Source organism: Trichosurus vulpecula, chromosome 5, assembly GCF_011100635.1.
Source record: "Trichosurus vulpecula isolate mTriVul1 chromosome 5, mTriVul1.pri, whole genome shotgun sequence".
Classification (NCBI taxonomy): Eukaryota; Metazoa; Chordata; class Mammalia; order Diprotodontia; family Phalangeridae; genus Trichosurus; species Trichosurus vulpecula.
This window is the reverse complement of record NC_050577.1, coordinates 105253475-105278223: the sequence shown is the minus strand read 5'-3', so window position 1 is coordinate 105278223 and position 24749 is coordinate 105253475. Positions and strand designations below refer to the sequence as shown.

Below are 24749 nucleotides of genomic sequence, written 5' to 3'. Positions count from 1 at the left end.
CATTTGAATGTCATATTCCTTTTAATAGAATGAAATATCACATTAACTTTTCCCTTGCAACAGCATAACTCAGGGAAAAACAAAGGCAATTCATCTTGTAGATATGATTTTCTGGATCCAAGGGATGTAGTGGAAGATGTTAGTGTAGACACCAATATTACCTCCCAGGAAATTCCCAACCTCTATCCCTTGAATCTTATCTTTGCAGATGACAGTAGCCAGTACAGCTTCCTGAGAAGAAAGAAAAAAGAAATTAGAGTTTCTTTTTTTAGCTTAGAGATCTCCAGTTACCAAGATTGGGCATGGTACTTCCCTACTTTCCAACCACCCCATCATGACGGCAATGTAGTATGTTAGTATTAGTATATTAATAATAGCATATTATAATAAGAATGAGATGAGTTAGACTTCCAACTCTGCCACTACCAAAGTGTTAATCTTCTCAGGACCAGTTAAACCGAGTGTCAGGTAAAGGGGTTAGATTCCCCAACCTGCAAGAAATTTCTGAGGTCTTTTAAGGATCAGAAACTTTTACGAGTTTGTGAAACCCCAAGAAATAGGGGCCAAGGATTAGGACTCACCGTCCCTATAGAGTCTGATGGTATTAGGATTACACTGACACCAACTTTTTAGTCAGTCCTAGTGACCTTAACAGCCGGCAATATCTTGAGGAAGAGCATATAATCCTATAGGTCTAATTTACCCTGAGACTTGTCCTATAACCCACCAGTGAACATCAGTCCTCAACCCAAAGATAGGAAGGACTAGAACATTCAACTACAACTATACAACATATAGTTATGTACTACCTTAATGTTAGTAATTAGCCTCATAAAAATTCAGTGTTGGATGACAATGGGACACCTAGTTTCATGAGGACAATATTATAAAAACAGAACCCATGTTTTGGGTAACCAAAATCAGTATTACAAAAATAAAGGAGGGAGAGATGTGGCTGGGACACTTTTATTCTTTTGGGTGATGGTTATCACAGGAAAATCATGGCTTATTTCATCACAAAATAGGGAGAAGGTAACCTTATCTTAACGGTCTTTTACTGTCAGAGATTTCTGCCTAACCTCACACAAAGTCCTAGAGGGACAGAGACAGAAAGACAAGAACGATATTATTTATTGTGTACTAAAAGGGTCATACATGAAGAGCTGGAAACTACCTCAGAGGCCATCTAGTCAAACCCTTTCCTTGTGTACTAGGTGAAGGACCCAAAGCCCCAGGAAAGTTGTGAGTCCTGTTTAAGGTCATACAAGTAGTAAATGTCACAGGACAGATTTGAACCTGGACCCTCAGACTCCAGGACCAGTATTCTTTCCAAAATGCTACACTGCCTCTACTCTTTGACAGAGGAAATGTAGCACAGTGGAAAGAGCCTACGTTAGATCTTTATGGGGATAGAAGGATGTCCTCATAAATTGAGAAGAGAATAGAAAAGTTACCATAAAAATTCTTTCGAATGACTTTAAGAATTTCACACATATCCTGTTCTTGCTGACTTTTCCTTCTTTTGTTTGCTGGCACTCTTTATCTGATAGCAGAGGGGCCATGAAGGTTTGCCGAAGGTCAGGGTGCTTGCCTGAGAGGAAGAGGCAGAGAAAATTTCCTATTGTTAGTGGCTAACTTAATATATACTTTTCAACGGATTTTTAGTGCCCTCCCTCCTCTCAAACTACCCCCCACATTTACATCATTTATATTTAATTGTATTTATTCTCTTTGTATTAATTTTATATATTCTTGTATATACTTCCCCTCCCCATTATAATGTAAGCTATTTGTAGCAGGAGATGTGTCATTCATTATATTTATATTACCAATACCTAGCAGGGTTCTATAACGTGGCAGACAGTTAAAACATTTGTGGGTTGATTTCTTAATATGTACAATAAACTGCATTCAAATAGAAAGGAGAAGAAAAGATCTTGTATCTAAATGCTTATAGCAGACCCCCATTGCCAATATATTGCCTTTAGGTTTGTTTATTTTGCTTGGGAGTCATCACCTGCCACCCCTCAAAGTTATGATATATTTCTTATCCTTTCCTATTTATCCTAGCCTAGCTTGCTTGTAACATGTTTGTTTGTTGTCTCCTCTATTAGATTATGAGCTCCTTGAAGGGAGCAACTGTCTTTTGCTTCTTTTTGTATCCTTAGTGCTTAGCACAGTGCCTGGCACATAGTAGGCACTTAATCAATGTTTGTTATTTGATTGACTACTTAAAATCTAATGACAGTTCTTGAAGTAGAATGATGAGATCACACATTCATTTTGCAGTGGTAGAGGCAGGTTTTGTGTAGATGAAAGGACAGATAAATGGAGCGTGTGTGTGTGTGTGTGTGTGTGTGTGTGTGTGTGTGTGTGTGTAGAGAGAGAGAGAGAAAGAGAGAGAGAGAGACAGAGACAGAGACAGACAGAGACACAGAAACACAGACAGAGACAGACAGAGACAGAGGGTAGTCAAAAACCTACTCAGAAATAATGCCAAAAGTCCAGCTAAGGAGCAAAATAATTGAGGGACTGAAGCTGGGACTATGTCCCTGAAAATGGCGAGGAGGCAAGGTTTGGGAGATTATTTTAAAAAGAATCAACAAGACAACACTGATTGACAGGGGGATGCGAGTAAGGAGGAATCAAAGCTAACCTCAACGTTTGGAGCATGAGTGACTAGGAGAATGAATATTGCCATGAACAGAATAGAGGAATTAGGAGGAGGAACTGGTCTGGAAAGAAAGTTGATGGCATTGAGCTCTGGACGTGTTGAACTTGAGGTGTCTGTGGGATATTCAGGTGGTGAAAGGAGGCAGCGGAAATTTGGTGACCCTCTCTTCTCAGCTTCTATAATTTTTTTTCCTGTTTCTATCTCAACCTTCAGATTTTGTTTCTGGGGAGAAACCCTAACACCAACCAACCTGTCGTCCTTTATTTTAAGCTTCCGTATGTTTTTAATTTGGTTTTCCCCCTTCTTTTTTCTGTGGGGACTGTCCCTTCACCATCTCACGGACTGCCTTCCATCTTCTTCCCTCCCCCTTCCCTTCCCTATTCTTAGTGATTTCCCTAAATACCAATATGCGCCTCTGGCAGGATATCATAGGCAAATGAAGCCAAAATAGGAATAATGGACTAACAGTAGTATTCAGGGGTAATGGGTCAAAGGTTGGCATTGTTAGAAAACACTGGGGCTTTGAAGGAATCCTTTATGGCTTTTGAGAGAGAAGTTTTATATTTAAATGGCAAAGAGCATGGGATGAATAAGCACAAGTGGAGAGAACCTAAGGTAATACTTTATGAGAAAAAATGAAAAATAAGACCCAAAGGGGGAAAGACCAAGAGTTGTAGGGAGTCCAGGATATACTAATTTAAAAGATAGTCTAAATTCAGCGAAGCTAAGTAACAGCAGCAAGCCATCCTGAGGAGAAACAAGGTAACATGCGTGCCATGTGAGTCAAATCACTGTCTCCACCTCCCTTCAGACCCTGATGGAGGCTGTCCACTCAGGTCTCTGAACCCCAGACCCAAGGAATAGCAGCACCCCCTAGACCACCGGCCTGGCTTCTAGCCTGGCTCCAGAAGCCATTATCCAGAGCACCAACAGGCAATCGTGAGGATGCTACCTAGCAACTTCCTTCTTGAACCCCTGCTTCTTAAGTAGGTGGAGTTACTGAAGACCCAGAAAAGAAAGTTCTCCCCACCAATTCTTCAAAGAGATCAACAGATATGGTTTCTATCAGTGGAAATGAAACTAAAAAAAATGTGCTACCATTTGCTTTGCTTCCACACATTAAGGATCCCCTTCTCATTGGGGCCTTTCCATTTAATTTGAAGCTGAAAATTCTTTTATCTACTGCCTCCCTGGTAAAATGTGAGTTCTTTGACATCAGTATCACTATCACTTTTCTGTTCTTAAACCCAGAGCTTAGTAAGCTTATAACAATTTTTTTCATTCATTCACCCATCCATTCATTTCCCTAGACTCCTTTACGATGACCTATTTGCAGTCGTGTGACTACTCACCACTATTTTTTATGCTCCAGTCTAGGCCAGAGATAACACACTTTGTGCCTGCAGGGACGCTTTTAGTGGGCAGAGCCATGGGCTGGACCTTTTCATTGAGGACTGCAGGTTTGGATAGCTTGATAAGCATGAGGTTGTGCTCGGAAGAATCTGCGCTCAAATTCCAGTAACGAATGATTTGGACAGAATTAATGGTCTGCTCTGTCCCATCTCTAACTCGTTTCTTGAAATTTCCCAACTTCACTTTGAGGCTTCTGCGATAGTGATGGAGAGATTGAGAGTAAGGGGAGAAGGAATTTACGAATCAACTTAGAACCGTATCTTCGTTTGAGGCTTTCTTAAAACACACTTTACCTAATTTTCCTCTGACTTGGTGCTACTTATACTGTCTTCCTTTTCTAAATTCATTCTTCTAAAGTTCTAGAAGGTCTTTTTATTTAAAAAACCAAAAACCCTCCTTATTTCTTCTACAACACTGTCTCTTAGCACAGAGACTATACGTTCTCGTACCTTGACCTGACATGTTCCACGACCTCCTCAATCCTTATTACCTCCCACCTTAACAACCTCTATGTTTATTAAACCTCTTTTTTTTTGCTTATCAACTCAGAACATTCCCCACCATCCTCTCTCCCTTTCTATAATGTCTACTGATCTGGAGTGGTTTAATAGGACACAGCTAACCCTTCTATTTGACCCTGGTACCATCCTTCCTGGAGGAAGTGGAATGTGATAACCTTAAAAAATGGTTTCCAGTTACAGAACTCCAGAAAATACAGGTTGAGAGGGAGCTATATTTTGGGCATGGAAGCCTTGTCACTTACGGTAAGTAGCAGTGAGCGGCTGCCAGGACCCACTGTTGATGGATCAGAACACCTACACAGGGGCTAAACTGGTTTTTGATATATACTAGGTAAGGTGCAGGATCATCGCTCTGCTCATCTGTATAACCAAACGAAAATTCACCTTGGGGGAAAGATGGAGAAGGAAGTCAGGTTACAAGATCAGAAAAACAGAGCATTCTTCCGCTCACTCAGTTGCCCTCAGTTGATACTACTCTTGGGCTTGCTGCTTTGTTGCTTCCGTACTCTTACTATCTATCAAACAGAAGCAGCAAGGGAGATGAGTAGAAATGGTAGAATGAGGTGATTGCCATTACCACACCAAACTATCCCCAGACACTAGCAGAAATGCAAGGACCTAGGATGATGGGAGGGAGAGAATTCAATACAGTCTCTTCAGCTTCTAGGATTGGAGAGGGGACAAATGTTTTGAGTTTCATTCTACTGTTATTAAAATGGGGTTTCCCCAAAGAGTAATGGGGCTGATGCTTTCTAATAACCTAAGTAGGATAGGGAAAGAAAATTGTATTCAAAGGCCTCTAAGGTCCCTTCCAACTCTAAATCCATGATCTTAATCTCTTATAATATTTGCTCACCCTTGGCTTGGGAACATGAAAATGTACCTGACACTTGTCTAAGGTGGGGGAGAGTCAAAGAGTAGAAGGTGTACATCTGCTCCCCATAACTGTCTCCATACTCTCCTTACATCTCCCACCTCTAATCTCTCCCAGTCAAGAACCCAGACTTTTCCTGTTACATAAGGGAAGCTAGATGGCACAGTGGGTAGAGCACTGGGCTTGGAATCAGGAAGACTCATCTTCATGAGTTCAAATCTGGCTTCAGACAGTTAACTAGCTGTGTGACCCAGGGCAAGTCACTTAACCCTGTTTGCTTCAGTTTCCTCATCTGTAAAAACGAGCCAGAGAAGGACATGGCAAGCCACTCCAGTAACTTTGCCAAGAAAACCCCAAAATGGGGTCATAAAGAGTCGGAAATTACTGAAACAACTTGAACAACAACAAAAAGATAGAAACCATGGATACTCACCAGCAAAGAGAACAAAAAGAAAAATGTACTTCATGATTATGCCAAGATATTTATCTATCCTAATGATGAAGTTAGGGAGTGCAGGAAAACATGAAGTCCAGTTTTCCTTCCTCTCCTGTTCCCCAGTGGTATTGAATAGATGTGGATGCTGTTGGAAAGGAGTATTCAATGGGATCAGACTGAGCCTGAGCTGGGAATTCTAAGGCTCAGAGGTATTTCCTTCTTCCTCAAAACAGAGCATCACAGAGGCAGGTTATCCCCACCTTTTCCCCTTTAAAGTAGTAATAGAGTGTATTTATACCTTTCTCTTTATGACAGTAACCTCTCCCTTCTCTGTAGCATCACCACACCCGTTGTCAATGTCACTGCTGTTGTCCTGAGCAACAGACCAGACATTCTGAATGTGCCTCAAACAGAGCAACAAAGCTACATGTGGGAAGTGAAATGCATAAAATCAAACCAATTATTTATTTGCTTAATTTGAAGTGGTTTCATGGATAATTTTACAAACCAGAGAATCTGTTATGGTGGGTATCAATTCAGGCGGGGGCAATACCAGAGACAACTCTTGAGAATCCTACAAATCCCTCAGATATCTTGGTTCTTGTCTCATCTCAGCCCTTCTAAGAAGTAGCTGTGTCACTATAGACTAGAAATTTAGCCTTTTTGGGTCCACAGTTTTCTCGTGTAACAAATGTAGAGGCGGGATAATTTTCTTTCAAAGTCCCTTATAACACCAAAATGTCATGCTTCTATAGTTTCTCTCATCCACTAGAAACGTCATATCTCCATGAGATTTCTATTGTCAATAGTATATTTTTGTGTTACTCTTGGTGCCTCTCATTCTCCACGATTTTTCAAGAATTTCCAACAGTGATTCCTAGCATCATAGCTATAAATTCTTTCACTATCTTGGAAGGTAGCTCATCACTGTCCTTGATCTCTAGACTGAGATTCCCCAGATCTATGATCTAAGGACTTGGAAAAGACAGCATCTGCCAGCCCTCATCAGAGCTTCCTCCTTGTCCTGAGAATATAGCATTGTCTCACCCATCTGACTCAGAGTATTTAAAAAAGGTGAAGATACAGTTCTCAGTAATAACTAGCTCTCTTGGGAAGCTGGATCCATTTAAGGCAAGGTTGGGCTATTTCAAAAGCCTTGAGGCACTCCTTTAAAAGGCTCGATGTCACACAGAAGTCTTACCTCGCCATCCTGATCGCTAGAGAGAAGTCAAGGGATTGTTGCCTAGCTTCTTGGTTTCTTGCCTTTCCAGCTTCCCCATATTTGAATGTTAATGGTTTATCATTGTTTAGTCCACATTTCTTCCTGGTTTGTTGTCCAAATTGCCTCTATTTATTTGCCTTGTCCATCATATTTCAAGCCATTTGAGGGCTAAGATTGTGTCATTTTCATCCCTAAATCACCAGCATCTAGCACTTTGTATTGTTCATCACAGATCCTTTAAAAATTGCCATTCCATCGAGTCAAATTGAATCGAATTACAGAATCTCAGAGTTGGAAAGGATCTTCTAGTTCTATCCATGTACCCTGTCCCCCAAAGAATTTCCCCCTACTTAACAAATTTAGCCTTTGCTTGAAACAGAGTAAAGCAGCTAGGTGATAATAGGGAATGGAGTGCTGAACCTGGAATAAAAAAGACCTGAGTTCAAATCCTACCTCAGATACTTGCTAGCTCTGTCACTCTGGGCACGTTATTTAACCTTTTGTTCAGCCATCATCATCATCATAGTCATTTTTGTCATTGGTGGTGGTGGTCATGGTGTGTGTGTGTGTGTCTGTGTTTTTCCTTTTTTTGACTGGTTCAGATGAGAGTGAGGCTCATGTCAGTCACCTCCCCCCCCCGCCCCCACCACTGCTAATTTGCATAAATGTCTACTTATGCATCCAAATTATGAGATAATCTCCCCTAACCTTCTCCCCTGCCAGTGCATTGTTGTTCCCATTCTCTTTCCATTCATTTCTTAATATCATCAAGACATAACAGAACCACTCCCAGACCTTATCTAATTGGAACCCTCATATGAACCCTAATAATGATACGATTCAGAGGGACACATGTATATTTCCCCATATTTAAATGTAAGTGGTTTATCATTGTTTAGTCCTTTATCACTGTTCATTTTTGTTTAGCTTTTTATGTTTCTCCACTCTCATGTTTGAACTTCAAAATTTCTCTGCAGCTATGATCTTTTAATTAGGAATGCTTGGAAGTCCTCTATTTTATTAAAGACCCATTTTCACTTTGTAGTATTAAGTTTTGTTAGTTAGTATTAAGTACTAAGTTTTGCTGGCTAAGTTGTTCTAGGTTGTAAGCCCATTTCCTTTGCCTTAAGACATGTCACATTCCAAGTTCTCTGCTCCTTTAGAGTAGGGGCTGCTTTAGCATATGTGATCCTTACTTAGTACTTCTTTCTTTCTGGCTGCTTGTAGCATTTTTTCTTTGACCTGGAAACTCTAGTTGTTGGCTGTGATATTCCTGGGAATTTTCATTTTGGAGTTTCTTTCAGGAGCTGACAGGTAGATTTTTTCTGTTTCAGTCAGGCAGGCAATAAACATTCATTAACGACCTACTATGTGCCAGGCACAGTGCTAAGCAATGGGGATATGAATATGAAAATAGAAAGACAGTCCCTGCCCTCAAGGAGTTTACAGTCTAATAGGGGAAGATAGCACAAGGTACCCAAAGCAGGGTGGAGAAGTCCGAGAAGTCCCAAAGTAGTGCAGCTTGGTGAGAAATGAGATAATCTTAATTGAACTCCCTCAAGTTAATAAATATACTATATTAGCAGTGTGTGTTCAAACATAGGGACCACAATAAAAAATTTGGAGATGATGTAAAAAGTGCATGAAATGATGTAAAGCAGCAGAACCAAGTGGATAATTAAAAGTCTATTTGCAACTTCAGAGGACTAGTCAGCTGGTAAAATTTTATCCTCGTAGAGAAGTAATAATTTTCCACATAACTCATATAAAAATTGTTTAATGATCCCAATTGATCTTTCGTGTTCATGAAATACATTTTAAGGCATATTACACACTTAATTTCAACAGAAGTTTTCACTGAATATGGGATATGAATATGGACCAGAGGATGCTGCCAAATGGATGGTTCTTTTTTTTCCTATAGGACTCATTAAATGAAACCAAGTAATAAATTTCATTCTAAAATAAAAGAAGAAAGAAATAAAAAGGTTGTAATGAGATTTTTTTCATAGGATTTTGAGACTTTATTGACTTTGACATTTCTGGATATTATGCAAATTGCAGACTCATTCATGCCATATCCTTCTATGTGACTTTTATCCACTGTCTTGCCATCAATCCTTCATAAGGGGATTGGTCTTAACATCCTGAGGACCTTTCTCTGCAACAAAAAGATGCATTTATTAAATGTCATTAATTAATTAATGGTAACTCTCTATTTTCCATCAGCAACTCAGTTTGGCTTTAACTCCACAGAACATCACACTTCTGCATTGGATACCTTCTGGTGTCCTTCACATAAACAACCTTTTTATTTCTTTCTCTTTTTATTTTAGAATGAAATTCATTACTTGTTTTCATTTAATGAGTCATTTAGGAAAAAAAGAACCATCCATTTGGCAGCAGCCTCTGGTCCATATTCATATCCCACATTCAGTGAAAACTTCTGTTGAAATTAAGTGTGTAATATGCTTTAAAATATATTTAATGAACATGAAAGATCAATTGGGATCATTAAACAATTTTTATATGAGTTATGTGAAAAATTATTACTTCTCTATGAGGATAATATTTTACCAGCTGACTAGTCCTCTAAAGTTGCAAATAGACTTTCAATTGTGCTTGGAAGAAGCATTACACATATATAAGTCAATCCAAGATGGAACCTAGGGGCTTTCTTCAAGGGGTGAAGGGGAGGAGTAAGAATTTTCCAAGCATCTTTGGACATTGTATTGTGCAAAGACACAGAGACAAGAGATGGAATGTCACTGTGTACCAGAGAATAGTTTTGGCATAGAGGGAATAATGGAAGTATGAAAACACAGTTTGGATCCTAGTTGTAAAAGGCTTCAAATGTGCAACAATTTTTATTTTATTCTAGAGGATAAGAGATCCACCGAAATTTTTTTGTACAGAAGCCACAGTGAGATGAGACATGATCAAACTTGTGTTTTAGGGAACTATATATGGAGAATGTATGGAGAGGGGCAGATGATGCTGGGTACAGGGAGATAGAAAAGTTACTTTAGCAATACTCCATGTGTCTCATCCTATTGACAAACTGAAGTGGCATATCAGGAAGATGGTCTTGAAAAATGTTTTTTCTTTTCTGCAAGATGGTCCACATACATGAACTGAATGACTTTTAAAATGTTATTGTCTGATAGTATTGATCTAGGAAAATACATATATAAATATAAAGTGGCATTTGTCATTTATCTTATAAGGGACTGAAGACAATCTTCTAAACAACTGAGGATCTTCAGATAGAGCTTCCCTCCCCCAATCCTAATTTCATATCAAAAAATCTTATAGAACATTTTATCTGAGTATCTATTTAGCATTGTTTATGTTCTACTTAGTTCCACATTTATGTCTATAATTCAGATTCTGGAATTTGGCAGTGCTTATTGTCTCCTTCTTTGAATCTTATTTCACAATTCCACCCCGCCCCCTTCTTCCATACTCTCACAGCCTGATGCCAGTGCCTCTCACTATTTCTTCAAAACTACAAAACTTCTTCTTCTTCTTCTTCTTCTTCTTCTTCTTCTTCTTCTTCTTCTTCTTCTTCTTCTTCTTCTTCTTCTTCTTCTTCTTCTTCTTCTTCTTCTTCTTCTTCTTCTCCTTCTTCTTCTTCTTCTTCTTCTTCTTCTTCTTCTTCTTCTTCTTCTTCTTCTTCTTCTTCTTCTTCTTCTTCTTCTTCTTCCTCCTCCTCCTCCTCCTTCTCCTCTTTCTCCTTCTTCTCTTCCTCCTCCTTTTCCTCCTTCCTCCTTTCTTTTCCCTCCTCCTCCTTCCTCCCCCTTGTGATTTGTCTACTGTAGAAAGTTCCTATTTGTAAACTCCCTCTACTAATATCGAGACAGATTGTAATCGGCTCCATCACCATAGCCTTAGAGAGTTGTCTGGGATATGCTGTTAAGTGACCTGAAGGGTTCAAACAGTCAGGCTTGGTTCAGAACTTTCCAGGTTTTCTTCACTCCGAGAACAGCCATCTTGCCATCTCAATATGTATGTACCACATTAATGCCTCTCACTTCAATAATAATATTTTAATGTAATTTAGAATCTTTGAGAGGCAGCTGTGATCTCATATTTTTATATTTTATATTTTTAATATTATATATTTCTATTATATTATATATTATTATATAATACCTAAAGTGTCATATTTTATATATTTTATATTTAGTGCTAAAATCAATATGTTCTTTTCCCCTAAATGCCTGAGGAAAGCAACTTACTAAAGGCTTCATTCAGTATGTAGGAGGGAGAATTAAATGTATAAGCCTTGTGTTAGAGTAAAATTTAACCACCTGCTAGTCCTCCTTAAAGGTATGTTTGAATCCTTTATGAAATGAAGAAGGGAGAACAAAACTGAGATCCTGCAGATATCTTTTCATGTCATATTTCTTTTAATATACAACCCATGCCTTTTTTTTCTGACAACAGTGTTAGTCAGAGGGAATAGAAGTGACTCATCTTGTAGACAGTTTTCTGGATGCAGAGGATATACTGGAAAATATCAACATAGAGACTGATAGTATCTCCCAGGAAATGCCTACTCTTCCCCACCCCCCAAATCTTGTCACTGCAGGTGATAGCAGCCAATGCCACCTCCTAAATAAAGAGGAAAAAAACAATGATCAGAGTTATTTCTTCTGGCTGAGAGGATTCTACATCTCCCCAAGATGGAAAAAAGCCTCCCAAAATCTCATCTCTTCTTACCCCCCAGAGGTAGCAGGATGTAATAGAAAAATACTATACTTAGAGAATCAGAAGAGATTTGAGTTTAAATCTGAGCTCTAATATTAACTAGCTTTTTGGTCTCTAGGCTTGAGAAACTTTATAAGAACACTTTCTCTAAGGAGAAAATGTCTAAAATTTTGTTTAAAAATGTGAAATTGTGAATTTATGATACCCTGGGGAGCTTATAAGAGTATAAACCTGAGCTCTATCATGGGTCCTGGGCTTGAGGACCATCTCAGGGACAATTTTCTCATTCATTCCTAAGGAGAAAAAATTCTAAAATTAAATTTTAATTTATTTAGCTACATATGATAACTTTGATTTTATGATACCCTAGACCAGGGCTGTCCAAAATGCTGTGCGATTTATGCGCCCTGCTGTATTGGCAATCAAGATGGGCTCTTAGCACTTATTCAACCAAGTGCCCTTGAAAAGTTTGGCCTTTGTTTTCTTGATTAAATTAGGAGTCCTTGATGACCTCCTTGCCTCAAGGGAAAGCCTAATTTACATGGGTTTGAGTGACATGTTTGTGACATCAGAGGCTTTTAGATCAAGTAGGTTTAAGTCACATTTTTGTGATAATTTTAGGTCACGTGGGTGAGTCACATGTGTGACTCACCTCTGACCCTGAACAAGATATATAAACACAGAGGTTGGCTTTCTCTTTTGGTGCTCTGAGTCACAGCAGGAGTGGCGCATGACTCTGGACCAGTCGTTGTTATGAGCTCCCCGGCTTTGGAGAAAACTCAGATGTTGATGCTTCTCTGGTAACTGTGTATTGTGATTTTGTCAGACGGAAGTCTGTCTGTTGATTCATGTTTATTTGCTCTGTTTGTATTTGCTCTGAAGCTCAGGGTGCTGGTTTTTCCCCCTGAGCTGAGTGAGTGATATTTGTATGTTGGATTAAAGTAAGATTGTTAACCTCTTAACATTTCTTTCCTTAGTAAAGCAGATCAAAAGAACCTGTGCTGGCAGCTTTCTGTGTGCTCGTTGTTGGTGGGTCTTACACCCCTTCAGCAGCTGCTAGCAGATTGTTGCTATACCTGCCTACAAGCATAGAAATTTATATAAATGCTTTAGTAAACGAGAGCTCTCACTAAAATGGCAAATTGAAATATATTGTCTATTGTTTCAATAAAAACCTAAGGTTGGACAGCCCTGCCCTAGAACTTAAGGGTGTTATACATTTTGTGATGCATACATATTTTATGGTACCCTAGGAAAGAGGGCTTAATGGAATCTTTATTTTGAAGTATGAAACTGTTCACAACTCAACTCACACCAGCCTTTGAATTCATTTCAGTTGACTTTCAAACACCATCGTCTCCCTAAAACTCTAGAAACAGCCAGAGATTTCACTGAATCTCAATCTCTGAGTCTCATTTTACCTTCCCTATTGCCCCAGAAAGCATAATCTCTCCCCCCCATCTCCAACAATCCAGGATAATCTTTGGAAAATTAATAATGATCATCCGTCATCTCCCTCATCAGTAACCATGTACTATTTATATCATTGATGGATCCTACAGAAAAAATAAGCAATCCAAAATTTAAGACAATAGAATGAAAACCACATTATGGTCCTCTTCCAAGTCATATAATAAAAGGAATGGAGGAGAGAAGCTAGTTAAGCTTTTTTATACAGTACGAATAGAGTACAAAAGTCTTAATCTTCATATGGCATCACCTCCCTGATGTCATGGTGGTCCTCTTCAATAATGAAGGACCAACAACAACCAGTCAGGGTCCAAATCTGAAATTAATGGAGTCTAAAATAGTGAGAATCTCCTCCAATTATGTATTATAAGCATATACAAACATTTCAAGTTGAGAAGAGAATAGAATGTAAGATAGTTACCAAGTTTCCACACGAAGTCTCTTGAGTGATTTTAAGAATTTTACATACCTCTTGCTTTTTCTGCCGACTTTCCCAGGTTCTGTTTTCTGACACTCTTTCTCTGTGATTAGAGAAGTCTTAAATTTTTTCTTAAGGTCAGGCTGCTTTCCTGCAGAAAAGAGAGATTTTTCCATCTAGTACACTGCAACGACACCCAGTGCCTCCCTACCCTCTTCTCCCTTTCCCTCTAAATTACCGTGATTCTTTCTATCTTGGTTACCCTTTTTGTGTTCAGACCTATAGAAAGGAGAATATATTGTGGTAATGTGAGAAAAGATCTTTTCTTACTTTATATGTTTTAAATCACTTTACAGTCATCATTTCTCTTCCCCCTCAAGAGTCATAATTGAAAGCTCTATTTTGCCAGTCTTTTGAGCAAAAAAGTGAAGTAATCTGATAATGTCAACATTAATTTTTTTACTTGAGTTGATGGGGTTTTGAAAGGAGGGTGACAGCAGAACAGCCTATTTTAAAAATCTAATGGAAAATATTTATATTTAATGCTAAAAGCCCAGGAGTTGCCTTCAGTACCATCACTCTGAGACACAAAAGGAATATGATGGACTGAATATTAAGTAGCTCAATGATTCAGGGAGAAGGATCCAGACAGCACATTTCATTGCTGGGGTAATCCCTGCTGAGTTTAATAGGTCATGTTTTCTCAAGGAAGACAATTCCAAGTTTCTTCCAAGAAAGTGGACCCAGGTAGAAAGGAAGTTGAGAGGAGACTCACTCAGCCTACTGGGGATTTGAAAGCAGGGTAGATACAGAAAGCTCACTGACAACTTGTTCCTCTTCAGATGTCCTTTCCCTGGGATTCCATTCCATTGTACAAAAAATGAAGTAATTTGCCCATGAACAGTTTTTGAATTGTCCACTGGGTGTCTCACAAAACCAATGTGGTAGGCTTACTAGAATCTGGAGAGACCAGAACCCTCTCCTCACTATGTATGCACAGTGCAATGTAAATTTTTGTCTTTCTCTCCTCTTTAATGGGAAGTTCACTCCATTGGCTACATATTATTTTATGAGGAAACATAAATATTACCATTCTTGTTTTTAAGAGACCTTTGCCTTGGAAAAGGACATTCAGTACTTTTGTAGAGAAAATGGATTTTGAAAGAGAAGAGAGATCCAGGTGGGAGTCTTAATAAGAGGCATATAAAAAAATAAAAAAAATAAGAGGCATAAAATGACTGTGAGAAAAGCCTATAGTGATGAGTTTTTCCCCCATTTCTTCCCCTATACCCAAGCTTCTCCCCTTCTCTAAATGACCACTAGTCTGTTGCTGGATGGGCCACACTACTCACCACCACCATTCTGTGTGCTCCAATCCAAGCCAGAGACAATACACTTGGTGACTCCAGCGGTGACACTGGTACTTTTAGAGGTCAAGGTCAAGAATGCCTTGTCAAGGTTTTTGAAAGAATCTGTTAAGTTACAGCAGGGAATGATCTGGATGGAATCAATTGTTTGCTCTGTTCTGTCCTTAAATTTCCTCGAGAAATTTTCCACCATCACTTTGAGGCTTCTATAGAGGTGAGGGGGTGATATATGCAGGGCATGAGCATAGGGGGAGAATGATTTTTTAGAGATTAATAATATCCCCTTCCTTTAAAAATTGTCATTATATCTCCATTGTTCAATGTCAAAAAAGCAGACACAACAAACCCAAATTTCTCCTCTTGTTCAGTCCACCCTAGAGGCTTTTCTTCTCTTTCATCCTCACAATTTCACTGAAAATACTTTAATCTCTCTCTCTGTCTCTCTCTCTGTCTCTCTCTCTGTGTCTCTCTCTCCGTCTCTCTCTCTCTCTCTCGGACTTCTAAAAGCCTTGTTTCCTTATGATGAAATAAAAACCCTTTGTGGTCACCTTTTAGCATGGAAGCTATATCTGCACATTTCCAAGTGACCCATGAATCGATGTATATGTATATATAGGTGTACATACCTATATAAATTTATATATACACATACACACACACACACACACATATATATAGATAGATACATGTGTATATATAGATACATATGTGTATATATTTATAATCTATGAGGCTTAATGAACATTAAAGGGCACAGATCAGAAGTCCGACTCTATCTATCTATCTATCTATCTATCTATCTATCTATCTATCTATCTGTCTATCCATCTGTCTGTCTGTCTATCTATCTATTTATCTATCTGTCTATCTATTTATCTATCATCTTTTCTAGTTATTTGTATTAATCTGGAGCGGGGAGGCCAAGGGCATGGAAGTGCAGGGGCTAGAGAGTTGGGGGCCTCCATTACGCATGGTAAGTAGCATTGAGCAGCAGCCAGCAGAGATTGTTGGTGCAAGAGAGCAGCTGTGCAGGGGTGGAAGTGGTTTTTGATATATACCAGGGAAGTGGCAAGGTCTTCCTCTTTTTCTGAATTATGATCAGAGGGTGATAGAGCCCACTGCCCATGAGATTTGTTACCTTTCAAAAGAGTTTGGATTTATAATCCATATAGGAAACACTAAGTGGGTGAAAGACACATTGATTAAACCATGATGTGCAGATGGGTGGACAGTATATTAAGTCTATCTGTGTGTGTGTGTGTGTGTGTGTGTTCAAAAAGTGGTCCTGAAATAAGATAATGAAGTGAAGAATTTATTGATTTATCAGTGAATAACAGGATTGTGTATATAGAGGGCAGCTAGGTGACACAGTGGATAGAACATTGGGCTTAGAATCAGGAAGACACCACTTCCTGAGTTCAAATCTAACCTCAAACACCTACTAGCTGTGTGATCTTGGGCAAGTCACGTAACCCTGTTTACCTTAGTTCTGCACCTGTAAAGTGAGCTGGAGAAGGAAATGGCAAACCACTCCAGTATCTTTGCCAAGAAAACCCCCAAATGGGGTCATGAAGAGTCAGACACAACTGAAAAAGAAAACAATAGGTGGTGCAGCTAGGTACTGCAATGGATAGAGCACTAGGTCTGGAGTCAGGAAGACCTGAGTTCAGATTTAGCACAGACATTGCTAGCTGGCTGACTGAGCAAATTGCTTAACCTCTGTTTGCCTCAGTTTTCTCATCTGTAAGATGGGGATAATAATAGCACCAAACCTCCCAGGATGATTGTGAGGACCAAATGAGATAATAATTGTAAAAGCACTTAGCACAGTGCCAGGAACATAGCAAGCATTATATAAATATGAGCTATCATCATTCTATACACACAGTACACATACGCATATACATGTGGTATGTATCATGTACATATATGTGTTTCTGTAACGGACACGTGTGTAAATAGAAATATAATCATATACATCCTGATAGACCTATTTTATTCTTTGCTTAATATGGATAGTCAGATGATTGCTGCCTGCTTGGAATGCCTGGCCCAAACTGTCACCATGACTCACCACAGACCTTTTCAGTCTAACTGTTCTTATGGAAGCAGTGACTACATAGCTGGAATGCTGAAAAACAGTTTTGAGTGAAAGGAATGGAGACGATAGTATGGTTCTATTGGGAAGGGCCATGGCAAGTCTGTTAAGGAAGGCCTCCCACCACCATGTACCCATCCTTTGCTTCAAATTGTATTGCTATCTTGAGTCATACCTTTATGTACCATGAAAATAACCTTTATGGTTGCCCCAAAATGTCCCCCCATACATAATTTTAAAAAACCACCATCCTTTAACTTTTAGTTTTTAAAAGTAAGAATTTTTAACATTGATATCTTTTGTTTTTATGTCACCTTCATTTGCTAATGTATCCCTGTCCCCTCTCAGAGAGCCACTCTTTATAATAAAGAATAACAAAGAAAAAAATTATCTCAGCAAAAGGATTACATCATGAACCTGACGTTATATACTGTTCTATACCCATAGTTCCCTACCTTTACAAAGAAAAGAGAGGGTTTGTGAATCCTTATATATCTCTTCTTTGGGGCCAAAGTTGACCCTTTTCAAAAAACATTTAGTTTTCATTTTTTTTCATTGTTGTCATCCATCTCATTTACATTGTCATAGTCAATATGGATATTGTTTTTCTGAATCTGATTACTTCACTTTACATCTGTTCCTATAAATCTTTCCATCTTTCACTTCATAGTCTTCATACTATTATTTCTTACAGGGCGTTATTATTATATTGAATTTATGTGCTACAATTTCAACCCCATCACATTTGATAGATAAGAGTCTCAGGGAAGTTAAATAACTTTCCCAAGGTTGCACATCTTGGGCAAGACATTTAACTTGCCACGGCATGGTAAGCATCAGAAGTGGTATCTGAACCTACAAAGCATGATGTTGTGGTTACAGTATTGGGAAAGAGACCGGACAGAATTACCCCTTCCTGAGCTTGGCCAGAGAGCCTCAGAAAAAAATCATATTGGATTGAGGATAGAACCAATGTGAAGTCAGACAGAGAACACAGGCTTCTCTTAGATCCAAGGAGAGAAGGAATCGAGATTAGGAACTAGCTGGATTTAGTAAGAGGAGGTTAGTATCAATCACTGGTGATTTTCTGGGCAATGACTGATCTGTCATTAACAAGAAGTCCTAGCACATGCATCTGGAATATGATGAGAACCTTCTCCCATGACCTGTGACACTTAACCACCCCCGCTGCTGGGGATTCATGTGGAAGTGAAAGATCACTTGAAAAGAAACCTAGAACACACAGCTAGAGATTAGGGGCAAGAGACTGAGACTTTAGGGATGATGGTTTTCTCTTTTGCTTTTTTAAATCACTGATGTCAGTTAAAGGTTGGAGATTAGGATAAGAAAGGCAGATTAGGGAAGTGAATAGTGGCTTAGGAGATAGTGCCTGAAAATAGATTGTGATTATGTCACTTAACAAGAGCTGGTAATAATATATTAGCTTTGTTCTTCGATTTTTTCAGTTGTGTCCAACAGATGAGGAAACTGAGGCAAACAGGGTTAAGTGACTTACCCAGGTCACACAGCTAGTAAGTATCTGAGGCTGGATTTGAACTCATGAAGATCTGCTTTCCTGATTCCGGGCCCAGTACTTTATCCACTGTGCCGCCTAATATATTGACTTCATTTCATAGTGAAATTTGGATTCAGTCAAAGGGCTGCACTTGAGGACCTAGAGGGCTGAGTGTGACCACAGGTTCCCCACACCTGACTTGGGGCCTTGGAAATCTGATAAGGCTTCACACTAAATAGGGAGGAGGGAGAAAATTGTCTACATCTATTTGCCTAGCCAATACTGTAGAGAATAGCAGGTACAGTATAGAAAGAATGTGTTTAAAGCAACCCAGGGATTCACAGGAACCAGCAGCAAAAACCAAGACAAACCAGAGATCCTAATTTAAGGAGACTAATTTGCCCTACAAGATACCTCTCAGACTTGGTAGGGTAAGACCCATGACTGAAATATAGCTCTGGAAGAGTATGCCTTATCATATACATATACGTATATATATATGTATATACACACACACACACACACACACACACACACACACACAAATAAGGCATATATATATATGTATAATAAGGTATATATATATGCATATATATAATACATAGAGTATACCCTTTATAAAAAGGGTAGGTAGAGGAGATAGACAGGAGCATACTTTAAAAAATCAACTTCACAAGTTCACGATGGGGTCAGCAGGGTTCCTGCTTAGGGCAGTTTGTCTGAAGAAGATCTAAGGGTCTTAGGTGAACTGTGATCTCAGTGTGAGGGAGATATGTCTCACAAGAAAGCTAAGACAAGCTTAGATGGCTTGCACAAGGTCTACAGAATCTAAGCATAAGGAGCTTTCCTCTTCTCTCATCAGAGTGTGTGTACTTTTCAGGACACTGGAAAGCCCAATAAGCTATGTGGTGCTGTGCACAGAGCACTGGTCCTGGAGTCAGGAAGACCTGAGTTTGAATTGAGCCTCAGACATTTACTAGCTGAGAGACCCTGGGGCAAGATCATTTAATTTCTGGCTGTTTCATTTGTAAAATGAGCCCAGGATTGTTGTGAAGATAAAATATCTATAAAGTTCTTGACAAACCTTAGAGTGCAAAATAAATGATGGTTTATCATCATTATTATTTATTGTTGTTGTTGTCATTATAATTTTTATATAAAAAAATAATAATTTTAATATAAGTGAAGGTAAGAGAAAGGTGCCTTCTGTTCATGTCGTATGATGATCGACTGAAGGAGCTGGAGATGCTCAGCCTGAAGAGAAGACTTGGAGGCAGGGGTAGGCTTGGGTTGGACACACCTTATTGCTGTTTTTAAGTGTTTGATAAACTAACCCAAGACAATATCTAATAACTTCTTCTGCGTGACCCCAAAGGGCAGAACTAGGAGCAGCCAGTGGCAGTTGCAGAGACTGGTTTAAGCTTGCTATCAGGAAAAACAAATAGAGTTACCCCAAAATGGCATAGGCTACATTAGTAAATACTGGATTGCTCTTCACTGGTCATATAGCCATAGGTCTAGGTAGAACTGGAAGGGACCTCAGTGGTACATAATCCAATTCTCCCATTTTACAGATGAATAAATGAAAACCTAAGGAAGATTATGGTGACTTGTCCAAGATCACTTACGTAGTGAGCATCAGAGTTAAGATTTGAACTCAGGTTCTGTGACTCCAGATCAGGCAGCTAGGTGGTACAGTGGACAGAGCACCGGGCTTGAGGTTAAGAAGACTGATCTTCATGAGTTCAAATCTGGCCTTGGACACTTACCCGTTGTGTGACTCTGCGTGAGTCACATCATTAACATGTTAACATCATTGACTGAACAATAAAAATTCTCCAGATCCAGTGTCCTTGGTACTGTCCCGTATGGCTTGCTTTCTCACTCTGATATTCTCTGATTTTGTGAGTTAAAGAAGGCTACTTCCTCGAGGTCATAGCCATAGGAAGGAACACCTCATCTTGAAGTGGCAGTGAGAAGAACCTTCTACATATTTGTTTTTGTTTTTTTTTATTGCCCTAGGGTAGAGGTGACAGGGCATCTACCAAAGCCATTGGCCTGTGGTATGAGTCTCTTGTTCAGGGGAATGTACAGAGTGAATAATAGAGCCAAGCGAAGTTGAGTTACATATATAGATGTAGCCAGAGGTCTCTCTATTGGGTTCCCATTCTGAGGTCCAAGACAGGGTTAGCAAGAAGTCTAGTGTGTCACGAGGTGAGGGAGCCAGTCGGTGAGCGGTGGTCAGAGGTCAGAGGCAGTGGGCTTCAATTTTCATAGATAACATCTTGGATCCAGGGGACATAGTAGTAAATGTTGGTATAGACGCCCACATCACCATTCAGGACACACCCACGAACCCAAGATAGGATCCCAATGAGCTTCCTTCCACAGATGGCTGCAGCTGCGGAGACCTCCTGCCAGAAAGGGAGCAAAGAGTCAGAACTCCTTCCTCATGCTCCCCTGCCACCCCCTCCACTTATCCCCGAATGTTCCCCAGATATTAGGCACAGTTTGTCCCCCAGCAGAGGTGCTCAGGGGATCAGGCACCTAGGTAGCTCCTTCCTTGACTAGTTTTCTGCCTTATTTTGTTTTTTTACTCTGTTTCTCTCCATCCATGGCCAGGAATATTCCAGAATCAGCAGAGAGATTTGGGTGAGTCTCTGAACCTCACACAGCTATAGACAATTCTCTTCTCCTACCTACTTAGGATACCCCAAACTCTTTATTTAGCATTTGGGGTGGGGAAGAGGAAGAGGAGTGTTAGCCTTACAGTTAGAAGTGAGGGGCCGAATCAACAGGACAAACATACAAAGAAGGGAAAATAGAGGCAGAGTTAGACATGGGAATAACATTGCACATCTGGTCAGGGACAGAGAAGTCACAAATGAGGATCAAATGAGATCTGGTAGGAGAAAATTACTTGGCAGGGGGGCTGATGGATTTCCTGCAATCCCATGCAGAACACATTCTTCATGGCCTTCCCAGGGAAGATATAGAGACACTGCCCAAGAGGAATAGGGGGATGTTTCACATTCTGGAGAATGATGTCATCTGAGCACAAAAGAAGATGCAAGATGTCCATTTCTATTTGCTCCTTCCATTAGTCCACTCCTCCTCTTTGCTACTTTAGGCCTCCTTTTCTTAGCTCTTTTTCTAGTACTGCACGAAACACCAATTTCTTGGAATAAGGGGAAAGGAAAATGGGTCTGTCTCTCTGTCTCTCTCTCTCTATCTGTCCATCTGTCTCTGTCTCTGTCTCTGTCTCTCTCTGTCTTTCTCTCCATCCTCCCTCCCTCCCTCCTTTTCTCTCTCCCCTCCATATATATAATATATATATATGTATATATATATATATGTAGTATGTGTGTGTGTGTGCTTGTGTGTGTGTGCATTGAGGTAGAGGAGGGCAGAGCTAGCAGGGTAGGGAAATAGAGCCAAGGTGTCTGAATGTGGCTATGTCATTCATCGCCCAGCCTATCAAGCACATTAGAATCGACTGCCTTACTTGGAGTCAGGAAGACCTGAGTTCAAGTCCTACCTCATCTACTTATTAGCTGTGTGACCCTGGGCAAGTCAACCTCTCTTTGTCTCAGTTTGCTCATCTGAAAAATGGAGATGATAATAGCACCTAGAGGACAGCTAGGTGGCACAGTGGATAGAGCGCCAGGCCTAGAGTCAGGAAGACTCCTCTTCCCGAGTTCAAATCTAGCCTCAGACACTTCCTAGCTGTGTGACCCAGGCGAAGTCATTTAATCCTGTTTGCCTCAGTTTCCTCATCTGTAAAATGGACTGGAGAAGGAAAAGCCAAATCACTTCACTATCTTTGCCAAGAAAACCCCAAATAGGGTCACAAAGAGCCCGACGTGACTGAAAAGACTGAACAAAAGCGCCGAGCTTGTAGTAGAGGATGAAATGAGATTACAAATATGAAGTCCTATACAAATGCTATTACTACGACCGCTACCACCACTTACGGGGCTTGCTTATGTTCCAGCTCCAACTGGAGGTGGTGCAGAGGCTATCTGCCTTGTGATTCTCAAGGGGCAGATCCACGGTCGTGTAGGAGCTGGGGAGCGTGATGGGCTGGGCCAGTTTGATCAGTACAATGTCATGTTCAGATGAGATGACTGTGAATTTTTTGTGAGGGATAACTTTCTCATAAGGTACCACCTTCTCAGGTTCCTCTTGGCTGGACTGGATATCCTTTCTTATGATCACTTGCAGGTATCTAGAAGAAGAGAGAGGTTAATAGGGAACCCTTGATCCCTGGTGCCCCAACATTCTATTCATTACCTTATATTTAGAGTCTTCCTGACCATCCACCTCAGTGTCCTGCCCCCTCCATACAATGGCATCCTCTAGGAGTTCTGGGTCCTGAATGTCCCAGGAGAAAACTATCCTTCCTGGGACATCTCTACAGGAGAGCTTAACCCCAGAAAACACTTCTTTCCCATCCCTTCTAATGAATTCTCTAGCTGTGAGATATCCCACAAATAAATCCACTCATGCCCCCATCTTTTCACTTTTTCTACCCTCCAGGAAGTCATGATAACTCAGGAATGGACCTTGTCTCAGTCCCATAATTTCTTCTTTGTTCCTCTTTAGCAAACCCAGAAAGCCTCTCTGATGTTGCTCATATTTAGAGAAATCCCAACCAAATACATGTCTCCCAAGACCTGATTGGTCCGGAGTTCCAGTCACTCACGGTAAGAAGCAGTGAGCAGCAGTCAACACCCACTGTGGGTGAATGAGGGTCCCCACACAGGACTGGGAGCTGGATCTCAGGAAGATGAGGAAAGGCACTGTGGTATTATTAATATGGGATGGCTGTACAACTAGAAGGAGAAACACATTTCAGAACCCAGCTGAAGGGAATTATTCATAATGGTTATACTGTTCAAAACCCCAGCATATTCCATACGCTTTAACTTTCTCTCTTCCTATTCCTGGACCCTCCTCACCATTATGCCCCTTTTCCTACCTCTTTGTGCTCTCCCTAGAGATACAGAAGTGAATTTCTTAATTCTTCATTTTTCCCTGGCCTAACCTCTCCATTGTACTACCCTTACCCCCAATAATAATGATAGCCAGTTGTTCAGTCAATAAATACTTATTAAGCACCTACTATGTGCCAGGCACTATGCTAAACATCTGAGGATACAAACAAAGGCGAAAGTCAGCTCTTTCCCTCAAGGAGCTCACCGTCTAATGAGGGAGACAACATGCAAATAACTAGGTACAAAAACTAATTATACACAATAATAGCGAAGCATTTACACATCACTTTCAGGTTTGCAAAAACTTCTGTAAGTGTGATCTCGTTTGAGCTTCACAATGATTCTGTGAGGGAGGTGCTAGCATTACCTCCATTTTATGGATGAAGGAACTGTGGCTCAGAGAGAATGTGATTTGGCCAGGGTTGTTCAAATCAGCGTCTGAGGCAAGATTCAAACTCAGATCCTCTTGACTCCAATGAATCCAACATTCTATTCCCTGTGCCATTTAGCTGCCCAATTTAACCCTTATGCCTCCTGAAAGGCACATACAGAAACCCAACAGGCACTCACCAGATGCTGTAAGAAGATGGATAAAAAGGAGATACCACATAGTGATAACCAGATCTTGTCCTGCTGATGAGACCAAGAGGGGGTGCTAACAGGTCTTAACTTGACTGTGTGCTTAGGGACTTCCAGCAGCAGGAGGGGGATGGACAATGAGGCTGGAAAAGCCTTGGCTTGTTGTGACTCTTTATAGACTTAAGACCCTGATCCCAATTAGGGCATTTATTGGTGATGTTAGCAGCGCTGGCAGATGAGAGGAAACAGAGAGATGTGTTTCTGGTCTGAAAACCTTGTCTGACCAGGGAGATGAATGCCGGGGGGTCTTTTCCTCTTTCCCCAAAGAATAGAAATCCTCAAAAAAGAGCAGGTGGATCTCCCTGTGTTGCCATCTTTCCTCATCCCTGCTCTTCCCCCTAATGCATCAACCCTCGCCCCTGAGTAACATCCCTTACTTCTGCCTAACACT

The 24749-nt window shown here is 40.2% G+C and overlaps 2 protein-coding genes and 1 pseudogene across 3 annotated transcripts; all 3 read right to left on the bottom strand.

The window, feature by feature from the left end:
• LOC118852430 (probable inactive serine protease 37) lies at positions 1-6187 on the bottom strand. Its single transcript, XM_036762175.1, has 5 exons — positions 5916-6187; positions 4851-4992; positions 4027-4280; positions 1455-1591; positions 1-231 (listed from the first exon to the last, which is right to left on the bottom strand). The coding sequence occupies exons 1-5, from the start codon at positions 5947-5949 to the stop codon at positions 91-93; spliced, it is 708 nt and encodes a 235-aa protein (XP_036618070.1). The 5' UTR covers positions 5950-6187; the 3' UTR covers positions 1-90.
• A 5408-nt stretch (positions 6188-11595) lies between these two features.
• LOC118851012 lies at positions 11596-17651 on the bottom strand (annotated as a pseudogene).
• A 3085-nt stretch (positions 17652-20736) lies between these two features.
• Positions 20737-24749, bottom strand: LOC118849823 (serine protease 58-like). 2 transcript variants are annotated; one of them, XM_036758840.1, is made up of 6 exons: positions 24290-24749; positions 23428-23557; positions 23016-23096; positions 22697-22950; positions 21643-21773; positions 20737-21136 (listed from the first exon to the last, which is right to left on the bottom strand). In XM_036758840.1, the coding sequence occupies exons 3-6, from the start codon at positions 23075-23077 to the stop codon at positions 20987-20989; spliced, it is 597 nt and encodes a 198-aa protein (XP_036614735.1). In that variant the 5' UTR covers positions 23078-23096; positions 23428-23557; positions 24290-24749; the 3' UTR covers positions 20737-20986. The 2 variants fall into 2 exon arrangements, with proteins under 2 accessions (XP_036614735.1, XP_036614734.1); XM_036758839.1 differs by lacking the exon at positions 23016-23096 and having other exon boundaries at positions 24290-24723.